This window comes from Lactuca virosa, chromosome 8, assembly GCF_052849685.1.
Source record: "Lactuca virosa cultivar CGN04683 chromosome 8, Lactuca_virosa_CGN04683_v6, whole genome shotgun sequence".
Lineage (NCBI taxonomy): Eukaryota > Viridiplantae > Streptophyta > Magnoliopsida > Asterales > Asteraceae > Lactuca > Lactuca virosa.
This window is the reverse complement of record NC_136433.1, coordinates 96,619,665-96,642,983: the sequence shown is the minus strand read 5'-3', so window position 1 is coordinate 96,642,983 and position 23,319 is coordinate 96,619,665. Positions and strand designations below refer to the sequence as shown.

Here is a 23,319-nt window from a genome sequence, read left to right as displayed (position 1 = left end):
GGGAACGAATGGGCAATCAATCCACGTGTTCCGTACAAGAGGTAGCTAACCTCTTATACAAGTGGGCATGTCTAAAATACCACACAACACCTTAAGTCACTTAACATTGTTTGCCATGGACTTTAGAGGGACACATACAAGCCATTTCTCATCTTATATGAATGCATATGGATTTATGCAAAAACACATTTCAAAGCATTATACTTCTCTCTCTTTATAAAGCTCTTTTATGAAATCATTCTCATGAAAATACACAAGTAGATACGCATTAATCTAAAACACATAACAAGTAATTTAGGAAACTCTGTAATTCAATTTCTTTATAAAAACACCAAATTATATATATATATATATACACACACACACCATACGCACACAAGATCATGAGAATGATTAGAGATTGAAAAAATTAAAGGGTTGTCATATAAGAATACTAATCAATTCTTGAAGATTAAACTAAAAACCAGACATCATATCATACAAAAACCAAAATGCAACTCAGACTTAAACCATCTCTCAGATTCAGATTGGTTGACCTTTGGGGACAATCCGGTCCTTAAGCCACATGTAAATAGGGAGCATAACATAGTAGACACCAGCAATTGCACCCAAGATAAGGCGGGCAAGGAACACAAACATGTTCACCCGCTTTCTCACGTCCTCTACTTTGGGGCCGAGCTGCAACCAGTAACGGAACTGAATGGTTAAATGCAAGAAATAATAAGAAAGAACTAAAAGTGCAATGTTATTATTAGTTAGATATTTCAAAGTAAAGTGAATGGGTTCACCGACATTGGCATTTTAGTTACCACTGGAATATTCTAAAATGGTTAAATATTTTATGCAACAATGTCTTATACTTTTACCAATTTATGCAACAATGTTTCATATCTTTACCAATTTATGCAACAACCTTTTATCTTTTTACCAATGTATCCAACATTGTTACAATCCTTTGCCAATATATGCAAATGATATGAATTATACAACCATGTTTCAACCGGTTTAACATGTTACCAGTAAAATATAGCATCTTTTGGTCCAAAAATCAAATGTTGTTTGCATATTTCATATAAAGTTATAAATTTACATTTAAGAAAACACATCACCTGCAACGGTGAATCCCCCGATAAGGGTTTGACCGCGGTAACAGAGCACCCCATGATAAGACCATGGCGGCAGACCCCACAGTACCATTTTGGGCCAATCCTCGTGATCTTAACATCTTTGAATCCAGCCTTTTCAAACCACTCGATGTACTCTTCCTCCTCTGGAAACAGCATAAACATGTCTGCAAAGAAACGAGACAACCAATAGGTTGGATGTACAGGCCCGATTAAACATGCCTTTCCTCCCATCTTTAGAACCATGTATGCTTCTTTGATGCCCCGTTGCGGTTCGGGCCAACACTCAATGCTGCAATCAAATAAGTTCAGTGTCATTTGGAAGGAATGGAATTAGAAATATGAAGGAATTAGTATTCATCGTGTTTTTGGTTGGCAAAAATAGAATGAAATTCAATCTCATTTTTTGTTGCTGTAAATTTTATGAAAGAGATTGGAATGTGAATTATGTTAAAGGGAGAATTTGTTTATGTTTAATGGGTTTACGATGAAAATTTGGTCTTTTAATACAAATGTGTAAATTACATTTTTGGTCCTTAGAGTTGAGTCTTGTCATTTTGGTCCTTAATTATAGTTGAGTTTTGCAATTTTGGTTATTAAAAGTTCTCGTTTGCAATTACGGTGATTATTTGAGGTTTTTGTAACGGTTGTGGTCCTTTTCAAGTAAAATGACTATAATTTTGCAGCAAAATTTGCAACAGGGGACCAATAATCAGTGGCGGACGCAGACTGTTTTAGTAGGGGTGTCCCTGGTACTTCAAGCCGGTGCACCTAATAGAAAAAAAAAAAAAAAAAAAAAAAAAAAAAAAAAACTTACACTACGTGCCAGAAATTGAGCAGTGGCCCGGGACCCCCAATGCTCCACTAAGGTCCACCACTGCCAATAATAGTCACTTTCCTTGGATCAGGAACCAACCACGTTACAAGAACCTTAAATAAGGACCAAAATTGCAAGAGAATATTTTTGGAACCAAATTTGCAAAAACCATCTATATGCATGGACTAAAATCGTAACTCACTCTAAAAAATGTTAGACTAAGTTTATGTGTTGCATTGTATTTTACTTAAATTAGAGGGTACCTAATTGTATTTATCTAACCTATATATATTAGGTTCATATGTATCGTAATCTTTGAGATATCAATAATAATACACGGTTTGATTTGGTATCAGAGCCAAGTTAATCCTTACCTTATCGGCGACATTCTCACAACAGCCTCTTACGCAAGATAAACCCTAATCGCCGATCTGTCAAGAAACTTCATGGTGACCATTGCTGCTTTTACGACACAGAAGAAAACTTCTCATAATTCTCATAAATTCGCTTTTACCCTCACACCCACAAACTATGGGTATTGGAAGGCCATGTTAGAACCCTTTCTCGTCTCCAACAATTTGTTCGGCTATGTCGATGGTACAATACCATGCCCTGAGCCCAAAGTCGGCACATGAGAGACAATTACAGACAATCCTAGTTACTCTCGTTGGATTTCTAACGATGCTCATGTCCGTATGATCATCATCTCTACCATCTCAGAGGCTTCCTTCCAGCATGTTCAGGGTACTACCTCACGAGATCTCTGGCTACAATTAAAACGTGTTTATGCCCCAACCAATTCTTCAAGAGAGTATACATTAAAAACCCAGTTGCTAAAACTCACCATGAAAGACGATGAAACTCCTCTTGCCTATCTTGCACATGCACAAGAATATGCTACTGTACTTGCTAATATTGGTGAACCTGTTAAAGACAAGGATCTGGTTCTTCTTGTTATTTCTGGGCTACGTGAAGAGTACAACGGACTCAAGTCTACCCTCTTAGCTCGTCACCCACCTGTTACCTTCATTGAGCTACATGCCCTTCTGAGTGATCATGATTATATGATAAATAAAAATCTTACTGCTGTCCGTGCATCACAGCCACACGTGTTTGCTGCTTCAACAGAAACATCACTCAACATTAACAATTTTCAAAGTCAACTTCAGTCTCTACAAAGCATGGCGTCCCAGCTTGGCTTCCAACTTAATCTGATTGCTCCACAAAGTGTAACTCCTCAAGCCTTCTATGCCTCACGACCCCCAAACAACAACTATAGAGGCAATCGTCGAGGCAACTCGCGTGGGAATAATTCGCATGGGAACTTTCAGAATCGATCTCGTGGTGCCAACTCAGGTCCCTCCAGGCAATTCTCTTGGGCCTCCACACAAAACATTGTATTTGGTCACTGCAACCGTTGTGGTATTGGCCATCTTCCATCTCAGTGTCCAAATAACCAGGATGCAAGTAACTCGCCAAAACCGAATTTGCAGGCAAATTTCACAACCTTTGCTGACAATGTCTCTACTTCAAGCACTACTTGGTTCCCTGACACAGGTGCAAACTCCCACACCACACCAGATCTGTCCAACCTTGACACCTCTGAGTTCTATCGTGGTCCTGATTCTCTTCATGTTGGTGATGGTAACTCTCTTCCTATTATTTATATTGGATCCTCAAAATGTTATTCATCTAATAAAACCTTTAATCTTTCCAATATTCTTCATGTTCCTGATGTCAAGAAAAATCTCTTATCTGTTTAACAATTTTGTCAAGACAACAATGTTTTCTTTGAATTTCACTCCTCTTTCTTTGTTGTGAAGGACGAACGTACTCGCACCACTCTTCTCACGGGACCAAGTAATAACGGTCTCTACTCGCTTTGTCTTCCAAGTTTCAAGCCTTTACCAAAGTTGGCTCTCACAGCAACTAAAGCTTCCTCAAGAATCTGGCACCACCGCCTTGGTCATCCACATCAACGTGTTTTTGACACTATTGTTTCTAGTTGTTTGCTTCCTGTTTCTACAAAACATTGTTTAGATTTATGTTCTGCTTGTCAGTTAGGGAAATCTTCCAAACTTTCTTTACCTAGTTCATCTTTTCGAAGCAATAATATTTTAGACTTAATTTATTGTGATGTTTGGGGTCCCTCACCTACTTTATCATTTGATGGTTGTCGGTTCTTTTTACTTTGTGTTGATCATCACTCTCGCTATATGTGGTTTTTCCCGTTGACACATAAATCTGATGTTTTTCAAACTTTCACCAACTTTGTCAAGATGGTAGAACGACAATTCAATACCAAACTCAAAAGTGTTCAAACCGATTGGGGAGGGGAATTTCGCAATCTATCTTCCTTTTTCTCATCACTTGGAATTATTCATCGTCGCTCATGCCCTCACACTAGCGAGCAAAATGGTTTTGTTGAGCGACGTCATCGTCACATGGTTGAAACTGGCCTTCCTCTCCTTGCTCATGCCAATCTTCCCCAACGATTTTGGCAGTTTGCTTTTGAGACAGCAGTGTATCTTATCAATCGCTTACCATCTCGAACCTCATCCAATAGATCACCTTACCAACATGTCTTCAGTCGAAAACCTGACTACACCTTTCTTCGGGTTTTTGGATGTGAATGTTTTCCACATCTTCGCCCGTACAATAGATACAAAATGGATTTCCGCTCTACTCCTTGTACATTTCTTGGTTATAGCCCACTACACCATGGTTACCGGTGCCTTGACACCTCTACGGATCGAATCTACATTGCTCGCCATGTTCGATTTAATGAGAATGTTTTTCCGTTCAAACGCCCACCTCCTCCTAGTACCACTCATGCCGCTACGTATGTTTCGTATCTCCCAAGTTTTATACCCGGTCCTACTTCTACTACTACTATCGATGACTCACCTCCAGTCACACCTCCTGCATCTCCTATCACTACTCCTTTGGCAGCGTCGCCACCCATCACCACCGAAACCACCCCCGCTGAGTCGTTTGATACCTCTCCTGCTGCCACGCCACCTCCTGCTCCATGCACTCGTCCACCACATTTACGCCCCAACCCGAAACGGACTACACCTTATAGCCCCTCGACATATCATGCTACTGCTTCTATTACCGAACCTACCTCATTTTCGGTTGCGAGCAAATCTCATGAATGGCGGAATGCCATGGCAGAGGAATACACTGCTCTTATCAAAAATGGTACTTGGACTCTTGTCCCTCCAGTTCCTCATGCCAACATCATAGATTGCAAATGGGTTTATAAACTTAAGCGAGACCACGAGGGCAATATTTCTGGCTACAAAGCACGAGTTGTAGCAAAGGGTTTCAAACAACAAGCGGGTGTCGACTATCATGAAACTTTCCATCCTGTGATCAAAGCCACCACAATTCGGGTTGTTCTCTCTCTTGCTGTAACTAACAAATGGTCAATCAGGCAATTGGATGTTCAGAATGCATTTTTGCATGGTGACTTAAAAGAAACCGTTTATATTCGGCAGCCACAAGGATTTGTTGATCCTTCTAAACCTGGTCATGTGTGCCTTCTTCACAAGTCTTTGTATGGTCTCAAGCAAGCTCCACGAGCTTGGTTTCAACGCTTGTCCACTGTGTTGCATCGTTTTGGTTTTTTGGGGTCTCGCACTGACCCATCTTTATTTATTCTGAAAACAGGTCGGACTCGAATTTACATTCTAGTCTACGTGGATTATATTATTATTACATGGAATGATGATGCAATGATTGCTCACCTCATTCAACAGTTGGGTTCCACTTTTGCCATTAAAGACCTTGGTCAACTGCATCACTTCTTGGGCATTGAGGTTGTTTCTCGTAATTCTGACCTCATATTGTCTCAACGGAAGTATATTTTGGATATTCTTCATCGTTTGGGTCTCAAGGATTGCAAACCGGTCCAATCTCCAATGACCACCACTCAGGTCTTATCTATTGGTGACAGTCCTCTCTTGCCGGATCCGACTATCTATAGACAACTCGTTGGAGCGCTTCAGTATGCTAGTATCTCTCGTCCTGACATTGCTTACGCCGTCAACAAAGTGTGTCAATTCATGCATGCTCCTACCGAAAACCATTGGTCTGCTGTCAAACGCATCTTGCGGTACTTACAGGGCACGACTAATTTTGGACTTCTCATTAGGCATGCTTCGGGTTCCTCTCTCCAAGCCTTTACGGATGTTCATTGGCAACACTCTGCATTTGATTCTTTACATGCTTTCTCGGATTCAGACTGGGCAGGATGCCCTGATGATCGACGTTCCACGGGAGGATTTGCTATATATTTGGGATCGAACTTGATCTCATGGACTGCCCGAAAACAGCGTACTGTCTCGAGATCTTCAACTGAGTTGGAGTACAAAGCCCTTGCAGATACGGTGACTGAATTAGTTTGGTTGAAAGCTCTTCTTAATGAATTGGGAGTTTCAGTTCAACGTCCTACACTTTGGTGTGACAATCTTGGTGCTACCTATCTAGCTGCTAATCTGGTTTTTCATGCTCGCACCAAACATGTTGAAGTGGATTTTCACTTTGTTCGTGAACGTGTGGCTTCTGGTCAATTATGTGTTCAGTTCATTTCTACTGCTGATCAGATCGCTGATGTTTTTACCAAACCGCTGTCTTCTCAAAGATTTCTCTTTTTACGATCCAAGCTACAGGTCGTTCCCCGCCCTTAGCTTGCGGGGGAATGTTAGACTAAGTTTATGTGTTGCATTGTATTTTACTTAAATTAGAGGGTACCTAATTGTATTTATCTAACCTATATATTAGGTTCATATGTATCGTAATCTTTGAGATATCAATAATAATACACGGTTTGATTAAAAATTACAAATGGAACTCAATTCTTACTATACACCTTTAGGAATAATAAAATCCCTCAAACATGGATTTTGAAGAAATCTCCGTTCAATTTTTGTACTTTTGGCAATCAAATATGCCACATGCCATGGAATGGAATTCAAGATTCAATCCATGCGGGCCAAACACGCCCCTTAAGTTTCAATCACTTTCTAGTTTCTATTGCTTTATGTGTTTGTAAAATTCAGATCATTTAAAGAAGCAAGAGAAAAATAAGCGTACTATACAAATAATATCACTTTACCCTTTGCTAGTATCAAACTGACTATTTGATCCATAAATATCCAAATAATCTATGCAGAAGTAGGTTAGCTTAGCTATACGCTAAAGAAAATAAGCACATGCAACTTCATATAACACAAATCTAAACCAAAATACCATGAATTTTGGTAGAAAAAATATACCTTCCGGCAGATATGTATCTATCTGCATAATCTGTTTCGAAAGGAAGATCCTCGGCATCTCCCTCAATGATCTTGCATTCCTTCAATGGCTCCTTTTCCTTTGCTTTAGCAAGCTGATGTGGCGATTGATCCAAAATGGTAATATTTTTAGCATCAACATGTTTCACAATACCCAAAGTTGAGAACCCGGTCCCACCACCAACATCCACTACTATCATATCACGGCTATTGAGGTCAGCAGGTTCCATGGCTTCATCTCTCATGTCTTCGGTCCAATGAGCCGGATTTATAATATGATCGTACACAATTGACATAAACCTGTAGAACCAAAATGCCTCTTTTTTGTGTTGCATGAACCTAGGCTGTGAAGCTGGCCTTGGTACAGACATACTGCACTTAGGTACAAATAGGGTCTTACTTATACCTCTAGAATTCGAATTCTCAATGCCCAAATTAATTTTGGGGAAAGATTTTCCCCCATGCAAATCCGACCCGTTAAACCCTAACCCGTTTGGTGACACTCTTCCTCTTATAATTGCAAGATTCTCAACTCCATACAGCATTGAAGAAGCCATTATTGCTCAAGAAACGAAAAAACGGATACAGAAAACTTATAATGTTAAAGCTCAAACTCACAAATTTCAAGACTACGCAAAAACTTGTAAATGAGAGTTCATATTCACAAATTTGACGAATTTCACAATAACCCAAGTGGAAAAACTAGTGACTCAAAATTTACACAATACCCAGGTGGGAAATTGATTAAAAATTATAACCCTGATCTGGTAAGGTTTCGATTTAAATTTGCTAGATGCTGGAGATATTAGTATTGGTGACAATTTGAAGAAATTCAAGAAATGGAACTTAATAGGTGAGTTAAATCACGATTGTCGATTGATGATAATGATCGGAAATAATTGATACACGACAAAACAGAAAATCAGAAGTTGTGGCCAGGAGGGTGGGTAGTGGAAGTAGCAGGTGTTGGAGACGAACACGTGTACACAGCCGCAGAGCTGGTGATAAGCACATATCTATTAGCTAGATTACAGAAATGATGTGGGAACGACTGAAATTTACTAGAAAAAAAATCGTATATAGATATAAATGTTTTTCTCACTGTTTCTAAATAAATACAACGATGTTATTCAGTCTGGTTTAATCAACTTTTAACAATTTTAAATTAACCACAACCAAATTGAATAAGTTTCGGTTTAATTGGCTTTTGGTTATTTTATGTCAGATGTTTAATTCATTCACAAACTGGGAACCCTAACAAACGACATGTCTTGAATCTTGAAGTTTAAACTGAAAACCAAAACCAGGCATGGAATTATATCATATCATAGCATACAAAACCAAAATGGGAAAATGCAACTCAACCTAAACCAAACCAATCTCTGAGGACTCAAATTGGTTGACCTTTCGGGACAATTTGATCCTTGAGCCACATGTAAACAGGGACCAGAACATAGTAGATTCCAGCCATCGCACCCACAAGAAACCGGGCTAGGAACACCAACGGGTTCACTGGCTCCCTCACGTCCTCCACTTTTGGACCCAGCTGCCACATATAACCCAACAAAAAAGTTAAATTCAAGAAATACCAATGTACTTATGTTTGATTTGTTTATTATTATTTACATCATTCTACTTTCAATTCTTCTTATTACAACATTGTTCATTGAAATATCTACTTGATAATAGCAATATCATCCAAGTACAAAGTAATCTTCACTACTATAACAATGTCTTACTTTTTGACCAATTTATGCAACCTATCTTTTGGTCCTAAAATGAAATGTTGTCGTAAAAAAGAAAAAAGAAAAAACACTTTCCTGCATTAAAAAAAAATGCAACCCTTTTTACCTGTAATGGTGAATCTCCTGATGCGGGTTTAACTCCGGTAACAGAGCAGCCCATGATAAGACCATGGCGGCGGACCCCACGGTACCACTTTGGGCCAATCCTCTTGATTTTAACATCTTTGAATCCGGCCTTTTCAAACCACTCAATGTACTCTTCCTCCTTTGGAAACAGCATCCACATGTCTGCAAAGAAACGAGACAACCAATAGGTTGGATACACAGGCCCAATTAAACATGCCTTTCCTCCTATTTTTAGAACCCTGTATGCTTCTTTGATGCCTCGTTGTGGGTCCGGCCAGTACTCAATGCTGCAATCAAATAACAACAGACTCATTTGGAATCGGTCAATCGAATAGGAATCTGTAGGAATTGGAATGTGGTACGTGTTTAAATAATCTTATACCTTTCGGCAGATAAATATTCAAACACTAGATACTAATTATTGCAACTTCATACTCACTTATAAAAGTAATGAATTATACATCCAAATACCCCCCTATAATGTAACAACAACAAAAGCAATCAAATAAATCACAACATGAAATTTTGAGATGATATATACCTTCCAGCAGATATGTATCTATCAGCATAGTCTGTTTTGAAGGGAAGATCCTCAGCATCTCCCTCAATGATCTTGCATTCCTTCAATGGCTCCTTTTGTTTTGCTTTTGCAAGCTGATGTGGCGATTGATCCAAAATGGTAACATTCTTAGCATTAACATGTTTCACAATACCCAAAGTTGTGAACCCGGTCCCACCACCAACATCCACTACTATCATATCACGGCTATACAAATCAGCCGGTTCTAAAGCTTCATCTCTCATGTCTTCAGTCCAATGACCCGGGTTTATCACATGATCATACACAATTGACAGAAACCTATAAAACCAAAACGCCTCTTTTTTGTGTTGGATGAACCTGGGCTGTGAAGCTGGCCTTGGTACAGACACACTGCACTTGGGTACAATTAGCCTCTTACTTATACCTCTCAGATTCGAATTCCCGCTGGCCAAATTAATTTTGAGGAATGATTTTTTCCCATGCAAATCTGAACCGTTAAACCCTAACCCGTTTGGGTATGCTCTTCCTCTTATAATCGCGAGATTCTCAGCTCCATACAGCATTGAAGAAGCCATTATTGCTCAAGAGAAAAAACGGATACAGAAAACTTGTGATTTTAAAGCTCAAACTCACCAATTTCAAGATTTCAACATAGCCCTAGATGCAAACACTTGTAAATGTGAGTTTATATCAACAAATTTGACGAATTTAACAATAACCCAGATGGAAAGTAATGATTTTGAGTTTATACTAACAAGACTCTACACAATACCCAAGTGGGAAATTGATTAAAAGCCTGATCTGGTAAGGGTTCAATTCAAATTTGTTACATGTAGAATGGGGATATTAGGGTTCGTGACAATTTGAAGAAACTCAAGAAATGGGGCTTACCGGTTGAGTTAAATTGATAATGAATGATCGGAACCAGTTGATGAATGACAAACAGAAAAGCAAAACTTGTGGCAAGGAGAGTGAAGTTGTGGAGTAGTAGGTGTTGGAGAATAACAAGAGTACACAGCCGCAGAACTGTTGATAAGTAAATATTGTTAAAGCTAATCTGCAAAAAATCATGTGGTGATGAAATTTTCGCAAATCTGCCAAAAATCGTATATAAATGTCTTTCTTTTTTCTCTATTTAAAATAACTATATGTTCTATAGGGTGTTATCTGTTATGTGCTCATTTTATTTGGTTTTTGGTTCATTTGGTCTAATTTAATCCAAATTTTAAATACTTTTAAATAAAAAAATTGCAAATTTAGCCAAATATGTTAATTACTTTGTGGAAAATAGCCAAAAAAAACCTAAATTGCATTTTTAGTCACCAAAATCGCAGATGGATTAAGCCCATCTGCGATTTTGTCAAGCCATCTACGAATGTACAAGTCGCTAAAGCACAGACGTGCTTTAGCGATTCGTACGTTCGCAGATGGTTTTTCTTTTTTACTGTATAAATACCTCCTTCAGCCCCTTAAAATCGCAGATGGACTAAACCCATATGCGATTTCCTCTCCAGTTCAACTGTGATTCTGTGGTTTTTTTTTTTTTTAACTACGAAATTGATAGGGTTTAACTACGAAACAACCTTATTATATATAAAGTTTTCAAAAAATTATCAGTTTAGTTGTTATTTCTTTGGAAAATTTCTTTAAACCTCTCTAATAAAATGAATGAATATTTGGTTTGCGTTGTAACCGGTGGGAGGTGGAAAGTTATTGAAACAAATCTTAAATACGTATGTCCACAGGGAGGTATTTCTGAATTCGCTTTAATATTTTTTGAGTATATTAGTTATAGTGAGTTTGTATCTTTAGTGAGAAGGAAAACCGGTTTGTTAGACAAATATAAAATTAATCTTCGTTTTCATCATCCTGAATTGAATCCTTATATAGCCATAGTTGAAGACATGGATGTTAGAATGTTAATCAATGTAATCAAATCGATGGGAGGAAGGGTTGTGAAAATCTTTGTGGTGGCTGATGAAGGTGATGCGGTTACGAAGGGTGGCGAGAGTGGAAATGAGTCGGTTGCTAACTTATGCAGCGATAAAGGGAGCAACAATCCAATAGGTACTTTCATGACTCCTAGTGTACCTCAATTTCATAGTGTTGCTGAAAATGTTAATGTGAGGTGTTCACCTATTCACTATATGGATCCTGAGAATTACAAGTACGTTGGTGATGATGATGTTTGTAAATATCTTAATGACGTGGGTGGTCGTTGTGTTGATGTTCCCGAACAAGAAGTTAAAGTTATGAATAGGGGTGTAGTAGATAATAGTGAAAAGAAAAAAGTTATGATTCAGAAAGATTAAAATGTACATGCTTACGGGGATTATGTTGATGTTGCTGATGTAACTTTAGATATAACCGACTTAGAAAGCAATTCTGATGGAGATGAGTTGGGTGATGAAGTTAAAGCTAAGTTTCCCGATAACCGTTTTTACGGTATGCCCCTGTACCAGCATGTTCAGATGATGTTAATGAAGATATCCTATCACAGATGGTAGACATCAATCATCAAAAGATTGAATGTCTCAATATATTTAAGAACAAAGACCTTCTAAAACGGGCGAAAAAATGTCTTCGAGGAGGTTTTCAGACGAGGACAAGTAGATCGACCAAATCAAGTTATGAGGTTGTGTGTGTTGGAAAAAATTGTTCTTGGTTACTAAGAGAAAAAGGAATTAAGCACATCTCACTATTTCATTCCTAGAAACTGATGTTTTTTCCTCCATTGTCCATATGGCCCTTGATGTTGGTTAGTGGTGTTTTGGGCTTTCCTTGGCTGTCATTTCTTGTTCTCTCCAGTGTGGATGCTGAAGGGTTTATTCCTCTTATATTTTCCTCTTGGTAGTGAAAAAATATAATATAAAGTTTAATGTAATTTTTTTCCTTTTGGTTTTATCATTAAGAAAACTTAAGTGAAATTAAATCATCCTACTTTCGCCAGGTCCTAACTATTCATAAAAATCCCCTCATTTATTTTTTGGTTAGGTGCAATATATAGCTAATTACTTTTGTTGGTTTGTTAACTAATGCATCCTACTTTCATTTCATTTGTTAACTAAAGCATCATACTTTCATTTGTTTTGGTTAATACACGTATTTATCCCTTAATACTTAACTTTTTTTAAACTATGTTGTTGATTTCCCGTACTTTCTAAAAATGAGTTTTTTTTAAGAAAAGTAATAAATGTAAATGTCCTTCGATGAATAGATTATTCAAAGTACAATGTCCAATGAAAAAATAGTTTGAAAATACTATGCTCTATGAAAAACAGTAAGGGCATGGATTTTTGTAATTTTTTTCCATTATCAATACCTCTTTTCATCACCACATTAGTTTTTGCACAAAATTTAAGCATATATTATTACAAATAGAGATTTTTGTTTCAAAAAAGATAGTGGCTTACCTCTTGTGTTTCTCTTTGAAGCAATGGGATGGAGGATTACCATGCCAATTACTTTTTCTTTGGCTAATAAAGCACTTGTTAACATTCCTGTTTTGTTTCACATGACATTAGTCTTCTTTCTTGTTCCATTGTTGCATTTTCTTCTTCCTAAGCATGCATTGACAAATAAGATAATATACAAATGGAATGGTATATGTCAAAGTAGTGGAATCATAACGAATTGTAATCAAAACATAGCATAAAAAAATGTTGACATAACTAAGAATACAATATGATTGTTCCAGTAGGATAAGGCCATCTGGAATGGTGTTTCCTTACACACACATAACTAATAAAATGGCATACCTCAAGTTGGTTGTTTTGTTGATCAACCCACATTTTGCCAACATTGTCATGATGTTATTGTTTATCAATTAGTAAGTCAAAATTTCCCACATTTCACAAAAAGCTTGCAATCTTAAATCATCACTTCCTTTTACCGACTTGGAAATGTTTGAATGATTCTTGCTTTCTTCAAGAGAGAGAGCATGATCTGGATTCCAAAACATCAATCTTGTTTCTAAGTTGTTGGGTTTCTAGTTTTGATTTTTCCTGAGTAGACAAATCACATTAAATTACATAATTATGAATAATAAAATATTTAAGAACTTTTGATGATTGTTATGTACCAGTTTTTGTTCTAGCATATTGATGTTCGTAGTCTGCTTTGAATGTGATCCCTTCAACTTCTTTCAATAACTTTATGCAATAAGAATATAAGCTCTGCTAGACTATAACATAGCAAACAAATAAAAAAACATAGATAATGTGAATATTGTTTTGACTTGACAACCAATGACTCGAGATTAGTAGAAGAAATCTCTAAAGATGTATCTGGCAATGAAGAATTGTTTTTTTGTCATTATTTTCTTCCACACCATGATCAATTTCCTCATTAGATGATGACAGCTGGCAATCCGGGTTGTCATTTAACAATTGAGATGAAGAAGTTGGCAACTCCTCTTTGTTGGTGTTTGTATCAGGATTCAACTCTGATACAAAAGTCTGGACACATTGAGCTTTATCAATGGCAGTGTGACTTCCCAACTATTATCTCTGAAACAATTTATCATGAAAGGAAATACAATAAATAAAAATGTACATGGATATAAGTAGGATCCATTGATAGCCTACAAATGCTTAACCACGACAGATACATAAAACATCACAAATGAATAAAACTAATGCAAATACTTTTCACAGAAAGAAATATTACATTATTACCCTTTTAAAAGTATGGTGGTAATCGGTCGAAAATCCACCCTTCTCGCTAGAAAATTCACTGTGAGTCCCTCTAGGTTGACATTGCATGCATCCCTATCACAAAATCTCAACCTTTCCTTCAAAAGTTGGTCAGCTAGTGCAAACACCAACATCACCAATATAGATAAAAAAAATATAGATTAAAAGTTATAGCCTTACCAAATGAAGTGTAAAGGTTTTTTTCTAGTTTTTCCCAATATTTGTGCTTGATTTAATCAACTTTTCCTTGATGGAGTTACAGATTATATGGAAGATATGTTGCAATGTAAATCAAATCTTAGATGTTATACCCAAAATAGTTTTGTTAATGCATAATATTTATCAAATGATTGTGGTTTGTCGATTGCTCCTCAAATGGAAGAGAAGAGCATCACTCGTTTTCTGGTCTATGATCGAACCGATTAACAAAATTACCTTCAAAGAGTACTATTATATAGGCCTCACCAGGCTGATTTGTAGGACTCATGGGACAATAACTCTAAGAACATTGGTAGATGTGATCTACTTAACCGATAGAAGGTGGGGAAGTTGCAACCTTCATATTGTGGGGGAGAAGGAGAAGTGGAGAGCAGAATGCGGAGGCTGTGGAAGAGAACGGACAAAAACCTATAAATAGCGAGTTTATGCGGTCTAGATTCAAAGTTTAGTAGATCCAACAGATGAAATACTAACAACGGTCATTCAGTCCCCGCTGTTAGTAATACTATTAATTAACCCGACTTCAAATCAGCCCAAGAAACTACTATTGTCTCGAACAATTTTTAGAAGCCTAAGTAAACGTTAAGCAACGATCAGGGTGCCTTTCACGAATCCACATTAGGCGGGAACCAAATCGACACCTCGTGAAGCGATATCAGAATAATCATTTATAATCGACATTTATATGTTCATGATATCGCCGCTTGATTTCTTCCCCTTCTTGATCATTCATCGGTTCATCACTTTAGGTTCTAAATTATAATATCTTGCAAAGTATGACTTAATAACACTTGGTTTCTGATTTGATTTCTAATTCTCGTACCAAGCTTCAGTTCATCACATTGGATTCTAATCTCTTGCAAAGTACTAGGTGATCATTAAGAGATAAGGTTAGATGCAAATTTTCTCATTCTTATTCTTGAGTTTTAATCAAATGCTCAAAGCTTACAGTTTTTTTTTGTATAATTGTATATCAGACTTTTAAACTGGATTATTTTAGCCCGAACTCGATTCTTTAGTTTCAATTTGAAGTTGATTTATTCTAGCCTTTATGTTTCATATTTTTTACTCAACAACTGTTGAGTTTTTATTCAAAAATAGTATAATTATAGTGACAAATTCGACGTAATTAGCAACAGAAATATTTTTAGATTTGAATAAAATAAAATCATTTTGCCCACCAAGGGTCATTTTGCAAAGTTCATGAAAGATTAAAACAACCATAAAAAAGGAAAGTGTTACAACCTTTGAATGCTTTGGTTCCTTTTGGCATGTAGAATTTAGAACAGAGCTTCTTCTCATCTAGGACACCAACAATAGCTCCACTTGATAAGATGCTAGTCTCTTGATAAGATGTTAGTCTTGATCTTGTAGTAATGGAAAACTATTAAGCTCTGAGTTAATACCAAATATTAACTCAAAGAGAGTATGAAAGTATTATCTTCTTATAACAAAATCTTAACACTTTAAGAGGGATAAGAAGAAGGAAGAAGATGGGTATGGTTTAGGTCTCCAAAAGGAACCATCATGAGAAAGTCTTCTTATTTCTTAACACTTTTAAAAATATATGAAGATGAGAGAAAAAGGGATGTATGTTGTCACACCCCAAAACCGGAACGACGGAAACATTCTGGGGTGGAGGACGTCATGTCAAGTATCACAACACATTGTAGTATAGAAATCAAAGTACAACAACCATTGCATTAACAGTATAAGTTTTTACATAGGTTAAATTTAGCAACAACATCAAAAATAGATATAGAGAATAACATAAGATGCAGCTCGGTACAAGGCTGATTTCGCAAAAGCTCCCGGAATGTATCTGCCTACTGACAACCTGAGAATACAAGTTATTTTGAAAGAGAGGATCAGCATTTTAATGTTGGTGAGTTCATAAGTATTTTAATGACATTGATATAAATACATGTTTTTCCTCAAAATAATCTCATTAGATGATGGTGACAAAAGTTTATAAAGTATTTGAATTCCTTCCAGAAAATCCTATATTTTCTGTTAAAAGTAGTCTTCTACCAAGACTCGACTGTTTCATGTTTAAAAGATTGAGTTTCTCTACTAAAAGCAGTCTTCTACCAAGACCCGACTGTTTTGTGTTTAAAGAGTATTTTTCCCAAATGTTACTATCATTATCAAAATATAGTTTTACATTATCGTTTTATGTCAAAAACATTCTAAGTTTAATGTATTAGGGAAAATATTATAGTATCGTAGTTTTATATGTAGAAACTACCGTGGTACTAATTACCTTAAGGCCATGAATTATAAGGTAAATGTGAAGATACTCGTAACCATACTGATCGACGGATGTAAACACGACGATCTGCTGGCGTCGGAATAAATGTGACATTTGTCACCCCTTGGCTTGGTCGGCCGGGACTGTAGCTAGCAGTCAGGATGTGGGATGGTCTGTCCCGTATAGATCTATACACACAATGCCCGCTCTCCCTCCAGGAGACTCTGGTTACCAACTCGACAACGGTGAAATCTGCGTCATGAGGATGTATCTCGTGTTTAATTGCTATATACGTTTCTTTTTACTAAAAGTACATGTTTTAGAATATTGATATAGCTAGTTTCTCCTCATAAAAGTTATTGTTGGTTTCTAAACTATACCTATTATAGTTTACTTGAGAGGTTATCTAGGTACCTTTGCCACCCAAAGGCGTTGAACTGGAGTAAGAGTTTTAATATCTAAACAGATATACATAATATATAACTAGGACTTCAATGACACTCGGACAAATAACCGGATACTCTAAGTCCACAACCAAACAAGGAACAGTAAATAAAGCGGGCTATCAGTCCTAAATCCTTCAAACCCTACTTATATAACTATATCTATATAGACATGAATCTAACAAGAATATAAGTTTAAAAGACTTTGATAAAAGTTTAGTAATTTAAAAAGAGATTATAGTACTTTAAAAGAGATTTGAAAGTAATATATGAAAACCTTTAGCTGAATAAAACAGTTTAACATGTAGAAATGTATTTGATTGACAGTTATTAATCATATGTGATTGATATAATAACTTAATAGTTCAACTTGTATTCCCCCCCCCCCCCCATAAAAGCATTTAAAATCATTTCAAAGGTTGATTAAGGGGTATGAACTCACCTGAAGCGAGTAACTCGAAAGAAAGATTGATATAGGATCGTCGGGTGTCGAATGAAGTCGTGAGCACAGACGGATCCTAGTTTAACATGTAATAACACATATATGAATACACGTAGGGTATATAACCACTAATAGACACATGGACACACCTTAGGGACATGAAAACAATTATAATTAAGTGTTACAAACACCTATTGAAGTCCCTAAATGAGTGTAGGGCCTTAAATTTGAGTGTAAGGCCACCAAACTCGACTTTTATGTGTGTGCGGCCAGGTGTACGGCCAGGGTGTGCGGCCAAGCCTGTGTGCGGCCAGGTGTACGGACAGGGTGTGCGGCCAGTCCTGTGTGCGGCCGTACACCCCCATAGAAATGTGTCCAAATCGATTTTCCAAGGCTTTGTGATGATCCTAAGAAGGTATTTTGGCCCATGTTATGTGTAGATGTGTGTTTAAGTCCATTTTAGGACCAAAAGATGTGTGTGCGGTCACACATGATGTGTGTGCGGCCGTACACACATGAAGATCATCTAGAATGATGATTTCATGGATCAAACCCGAGGAAAAGGCCTTCTAATGTGTTGTATCAATGATCTAAGGATGAATACTCACTTGTTTTGCTGATTGGAGATGAACACACGAAGGATTCTTGAGAGAGAATGTTCCAGCTTTGAAGGAGTGGAAAGAGGGGTGTAAGGTTGGCTAAGTGTTCAATATATAGGATCGAGTGTGAGGCTGGAGGGTGTGTGCGGCTGGGTGTGCGGCTGGCTGGCCGCACACGCGGGTGTGCGGCCGCACACACCTTCTTTGGTGTGTTTGGCCTGATTTTGTGATGCTACACACTTTATAACCCTTTTTAAGACTCATATCTAGGTTATACTTAGCCTAGAACACTCATATAGACCCACAATTTCGTTAAAAGATAGCAAAACGAAGGCTGACACTCGGCTGAGTTGAATAGCTGAACTTTACAAGACAAGGATTTTCGGGTTGTCACATCATCCCCCCGTTAGAGGGAATTTCGTCCCGAAATTAGAATCTTAACGAACACTCAGGGATGGATACGAAAGATGTGGATACTTCATGCTCTAGCTGATCCGCCCGTTTCTTAGGGGAATCAGGTCCATACTGAGTTTTAGCGAATTTTTGTTACGAGGTATGGCTTCTCCTCCGATCTCTAGGCTACACGGAATAAGGTTTCATTAGTTTCCTTTACCGAGCTAGATTTCTCCTGTTTCCCTTAACGAACGTGACTCTGGTTTTTATGGATCTAGTCGAGAAAATGATGAGAGTTTTGTCGGGTACTACTGGTTCATTCGTTGAGACGTGGATAGGTTAGGGTGGAATTTATGGAATCCCTAAAGTAGTTGGGGTCTGGCGGATGCTGGACCAATTCTTATCAAGAATCTCTGATGGTCCTAAGTTCTTGGGAAAATAGAACGTTCCGTACCCAAAACATAATGTACTTCCATGGTGAGATCATCACTTGGCGTGATCACCATTCTGAAGTTCCAAAAGTTTTCTCTTACTAGAGGTGTAGTCCTTCTGATTGGATTCCTAGGAGTCTCAGGTCGTATCCGGATTCGTATTCCCTACTGGTTTGCTTTCGGAGATTTTCTGGATCATTGAAGATGCTGGCTATATGTGTTGGGTTTTGAGCATTCTAACACTCCTATGGTGTACATGCAACCCTATAAACCTTGGATCTATGTTTTCTCTATTATACATGCAAATATTAACTATTCCAAGGTTTCATCCTAACTAGCATATTATGAAGCACCTATACTACAAAGTTCTAGTTAGATGACATACCTTTTGATGTAGCTTGATGTCTTCAAGCTTTAAGAGCTTAGCCCCAATAGTGTGGAAGCCTCAAATGGAATCACAAATCACCAAAACACCTTGGAAGAACTTGAGAGAATATGTATGCACACTAAAATCGGCCCACTCTTATTTTCACACACTTGTGCTAATTTTGTGAGCCAAGGACCCCTTTATATATTATGGAGGATTAGGGTTACATCCATGTAAACCCTAATACCCATGACCTTTCATTTACATAGGATCCATGGGTTAAAAGCTCCATGGACCATCCATGAAAGCTTAGCCCAACCTAAATGAACTTGGCCCATTCCATATATATAAGAGTCCATATTTAATTAGTTCTTTTTGATCACTTAATTAATTCTAAATTAATTCTTGATCAATACTAATTAAATAATATGATTCCATATTAATATATTAGAACTTATAATATATTAATATAAATCATAAATATACTATTCTCAAAAGACTATCCATATAAATTGTGTCGGTGAAGTGCAACCCAAATGGACCATGCCGGGTCGGGTCAAGTACATACCAAATATAGTTATGGACTTAGACATTAATCCAACAATATGTTGGCATCTATTGTTTGCGCGACATCTACCTCAGTCCAATGCAGAAAGGACCTGCACTTTCGACTCATGAGGGGCTTCGAACAGAAACACCTCAAATGTCGGGATGATAAAGAATTTTACCAGATGATGCTTAGATAACTCTAATTTCATCATAGTCTAATAGATGCTTTCACAGCATGATCCCTAATCGGAAGGAATCGTTCTCTCATTCGGTTCACTGTTTCATGGATAGCAGTCTCTGATCAGGGCTAGCTTCGCCCTTAGAGATTTTCTGAAGTGATTAACTATTTCGGGGGGTGGTTCTACCATCTCTTAGAGATAATGTTCCTTGGATCACCCAGTAGCCTAACAAATCTCTAAGACATGCTCCATTCTCCATTGTGTCTGTTTCCTCTAGTTTGTAGGGAGCGCGTGATCTTGTATAACCTGTCGACTAACACCTAGATTGGTGTCGAGTCCACAATATCTTTATGACCTGGGTTATAAAGCTTAACGCAACCTGCTGTCTACTTTACTCAAGTATTCCTGGTCGTGGAGGTAATCATGTGGTTCTTAGCATCCTAGTATTAACTTTGGTGAATGCAGACTATCATCTATAGGGCGACGGTAACTTTTCTTGCATGACGAGGCACTATCACAACTCTTTCCGACCTAGGCACTTCTCGTCTGTATCTGGACGAACGAAGTGCTCGAGTAGTGCGAGCATCCCTTGCAACTACTCTTCCGATGTTACCGAGTTTCTCTATCTAGATTAAATCTAGATGGCATAAGACTCTCCCACTCAGAACCTCTAATTTCCTCATCCATTCTTCTCAGGGTTCAACCTGTCACAACTTTCCAGGTTTCTTGGCTCACTACTGATGTGCTTAATTTGTGGGGTCAGGCGTGAATGGATGGTCGTAGTCAATGCTTTTGACCCTTACGACTTGAGTTACTTTTCCTAACTGAGGATGTCAGCTACTATGTTGGCTTAACCGGGATGACAACAAATTTCGAATTTGTAGTCATTTTAGTAGTTCGACCCACAATTGTTCTCTTGACTTCAGCTCCTTTCCTATGGGTATATGATGAAGGGTTTTATTTTAAGGTTCATGATAGACCTCATACTCGGCTCAATCACTATTACTCAGTGTATACAAGTCGTATATAATTGAGATTGACAGGATGTTCAGATGTGTGGCCCCACCCCAAACCCACAACCAAACAAGGAACAGGGAGTAGGGCGGAAGCACACATCTTAAATCTTATCGACCTACATTATATACCACTCTAATGCATATACTCAGTAGTAGTAAGTTAATCCCATGAGTTCTTTCTCTTGATTCACGAACTTGATCGTGCGGTGCAAGTGGTCTTTCTGGAGGATCTATTGAGTAGGCCTCGGGCGGTTATTGTCTTCCGGAATATCTGCAGTGCCTTTCGCTTTAGGTTTCAATGTCTAATGGGGTTGGTTAACAATGCGCGATACCCCTCTCCTAGGTACTTCTGAAGGTTGGATGAGAGAGACGACATATGGTTCTCATTAGGTTTTCTATTTAGGTTCGAAATGATTTTATTTGACACCTATGATAAGGTGAAAGTTCTTTTTACACAGCACTAGGAATTCTCGCATGGTCGAACCAAGTCGAACCATGACCGACGATGGTGTCGAAATCAATAGACATTGATACGATATGGAATGAAGCTTGTTAGGACCATGTGTTGAACAGGGCACACAAGTTCTTAGCGTCTCGGGTTTCATCCATGGTATTACTATCGTAGATACTTAGACCGACATGATTGACGCTGAACGCTGGGGGTCCTGATGTTTTGGAATAATGTACTTTTCATGAACGGATTTCTCACGAGGCCTCTCTATAACCGCCTAGTATACACTAGTCATGTATAATTAAGATTAAAAGGACTGTTGACTGAGCGACTCCGCCCTAAATCCACAACCAAACAAGGAACAGGAGATAAGGCCACATCACTCACTCGAGGTCTATCAATCCCAATTATAAATGGCCTTAACGTATATACTAAGCCATCATAGCTTTACCTGATGGGTTTTTAAGTTTTACAACAGTTCTACGACTTTTGCCTTAACGAGGGAGTAATTATAATTAGAATTGATTATTTAAAGTTTTCGATTAGCTACTTAAGGTTGAGAAGCGTACCAAAATTCTACCGGGTTCCTTGATGTTCCTCTAGGTATTAGGATTAAACTCCTCCTGCGTCTTTGTCATTTCTTTCAGCTGGGCAGTCCCTCTTGAAATGTCCAATTTCACCACATAGGTGGCATATTAGACTGGTCCCAACATTGGTGGTTGATGTAATGAACTCAACCGGAGTTCTGCAGTTGCGAGCGGTATGCCCCTTCATGTTGCACCTAACGCAAAAGGGTTCTCGACAGACTCCATAATGATGGTAGTCACACTTGCTGCAGTGGGGGAAGTTTCCTAGGTATGGTCTTCTTGGTGTCGAGACAGGCGGGTTGACAGGGGTATTGACTACCTCAGCTTGCTGCCCTTCGGAAGGTCCTTGAGTCGAGGTACTCCCCTTCTCGTTCCCAAACTTTCTTTTCAGAGGATTAGGTTGGAGTTCTTGGGTGGCTTTACACACCGGTGCTGATTGCTGCTGTCCATTGCTATGATTGGGATTCCCGATAGGGCTCCTGCTAACATTTACGTTGTTAGCATTCAGGTGAGCCATGACAGCTGCTACGGCTGCTGAAACTGCAGCTTGGAACGTAGCTTCATCGATCTGAAGAGTCGGTGTCTTGCTAGCGGGTTGGTTACGTTTCTTCGGAGGCATGGTTTTTCCTACACGATGAGGAACACAAGTTGATGAGAAACGATGGTTACCCCTAGACGTATCTTTCTTTACTATAATAGGCATAAATTTTTCCCACGGTTTGAGCTATGGTTCTCTAAGGGTCGACCTACATCCCTATGATGCAGTCCTGGTAACAGGGTAGAAGTAAGTGTATCGGAAAGCCATAAATCAGGTGTCGTTCCAACTAAGTTATCTTTATATTTGAGAGGTTCACTCTCCGGCTTTGAAAAGATTTGAAAGAACTTCGGAACGAAGATTACACAAGAAGAAGACTCATGAAAGTTTAGGGCTAAACACTCTCAATCGAGATTTTGTGATCCGATCTATTTATCTTAGTCGCGACAGGAAAGACAATTTGCCTAACACATAGTGTGAGTAGTGTAACCACTAACTCACTAAGTTGCA

General features: G+C 38.1%; 2 protein-coding genes across 3 annotated transcripts; both read right to left on the bottom strand.

Moving 5' to 3' along the window:
* Positions 1-393: 393 nt before the first annotated feature.
* Positions 394-8,221, bottom strand: LOC145134554 (2-methyl-6-phytyl-1,4-hydroquinone methyltransferase, chloroplastic-like). Its single transcript, XM_079069393.1, has 3 exons — positions 7,224-8,221; positions 1,110-1,416; positions 394-678 (listed from the first exon to the last, which is right to left on the bottom strand). The coding sequence occupies exons 1-3, from the start codon at positions 7,796-7,798 to the stop codon at positions 523-525; spliced, it is 1,038 nt and encodes a 345-aa protein (XP_078925519.1). The 5' UTR covers positions 7,799-8,221; the 3' UTR covers positions 394-522.
* A 304-nt stretch (positions 8,222-8,525) lies between these two features.
* On the bottom strand, positions 8,526-10,701 carry LOC145129531 (2-methyl-6-phytyl-1,4-hydroquinone methyltransferase, chloroplastic-like). Of its 2 annotated transcripts, XM_079064281.1 has the most exons (4): positions 10,545-10,701; positions 9,654-10,310; positions 9,093-9,399; positions 8,526-8,787 (listed from the first exon to the last, which is right to left on the bottom strand). In XM_079064281.1, exons 2-4 carry the CDS (start codon positions 10,226-10,228, stop codon positions 8,632-8,634), a joined length of 1,038 nt encoding a protein of 345 aa, XP_078920407.1. In that variant the 5' UTR covers positions 10,229-10,310; positions 10,545-10,701; the 3' UTR covers positions 8,526-8,631. The 2 variants fall into 2 exon arrangements, with proteins under 2 accessions (XP_078920407.1, XP_078920408.1); XM_079064282.1 differs by having other exon boundaries at positions 9,654-10,698.
* Between the last annotated feature and the right edge of the window lie 12,618 nt (positions 10,702-23,319).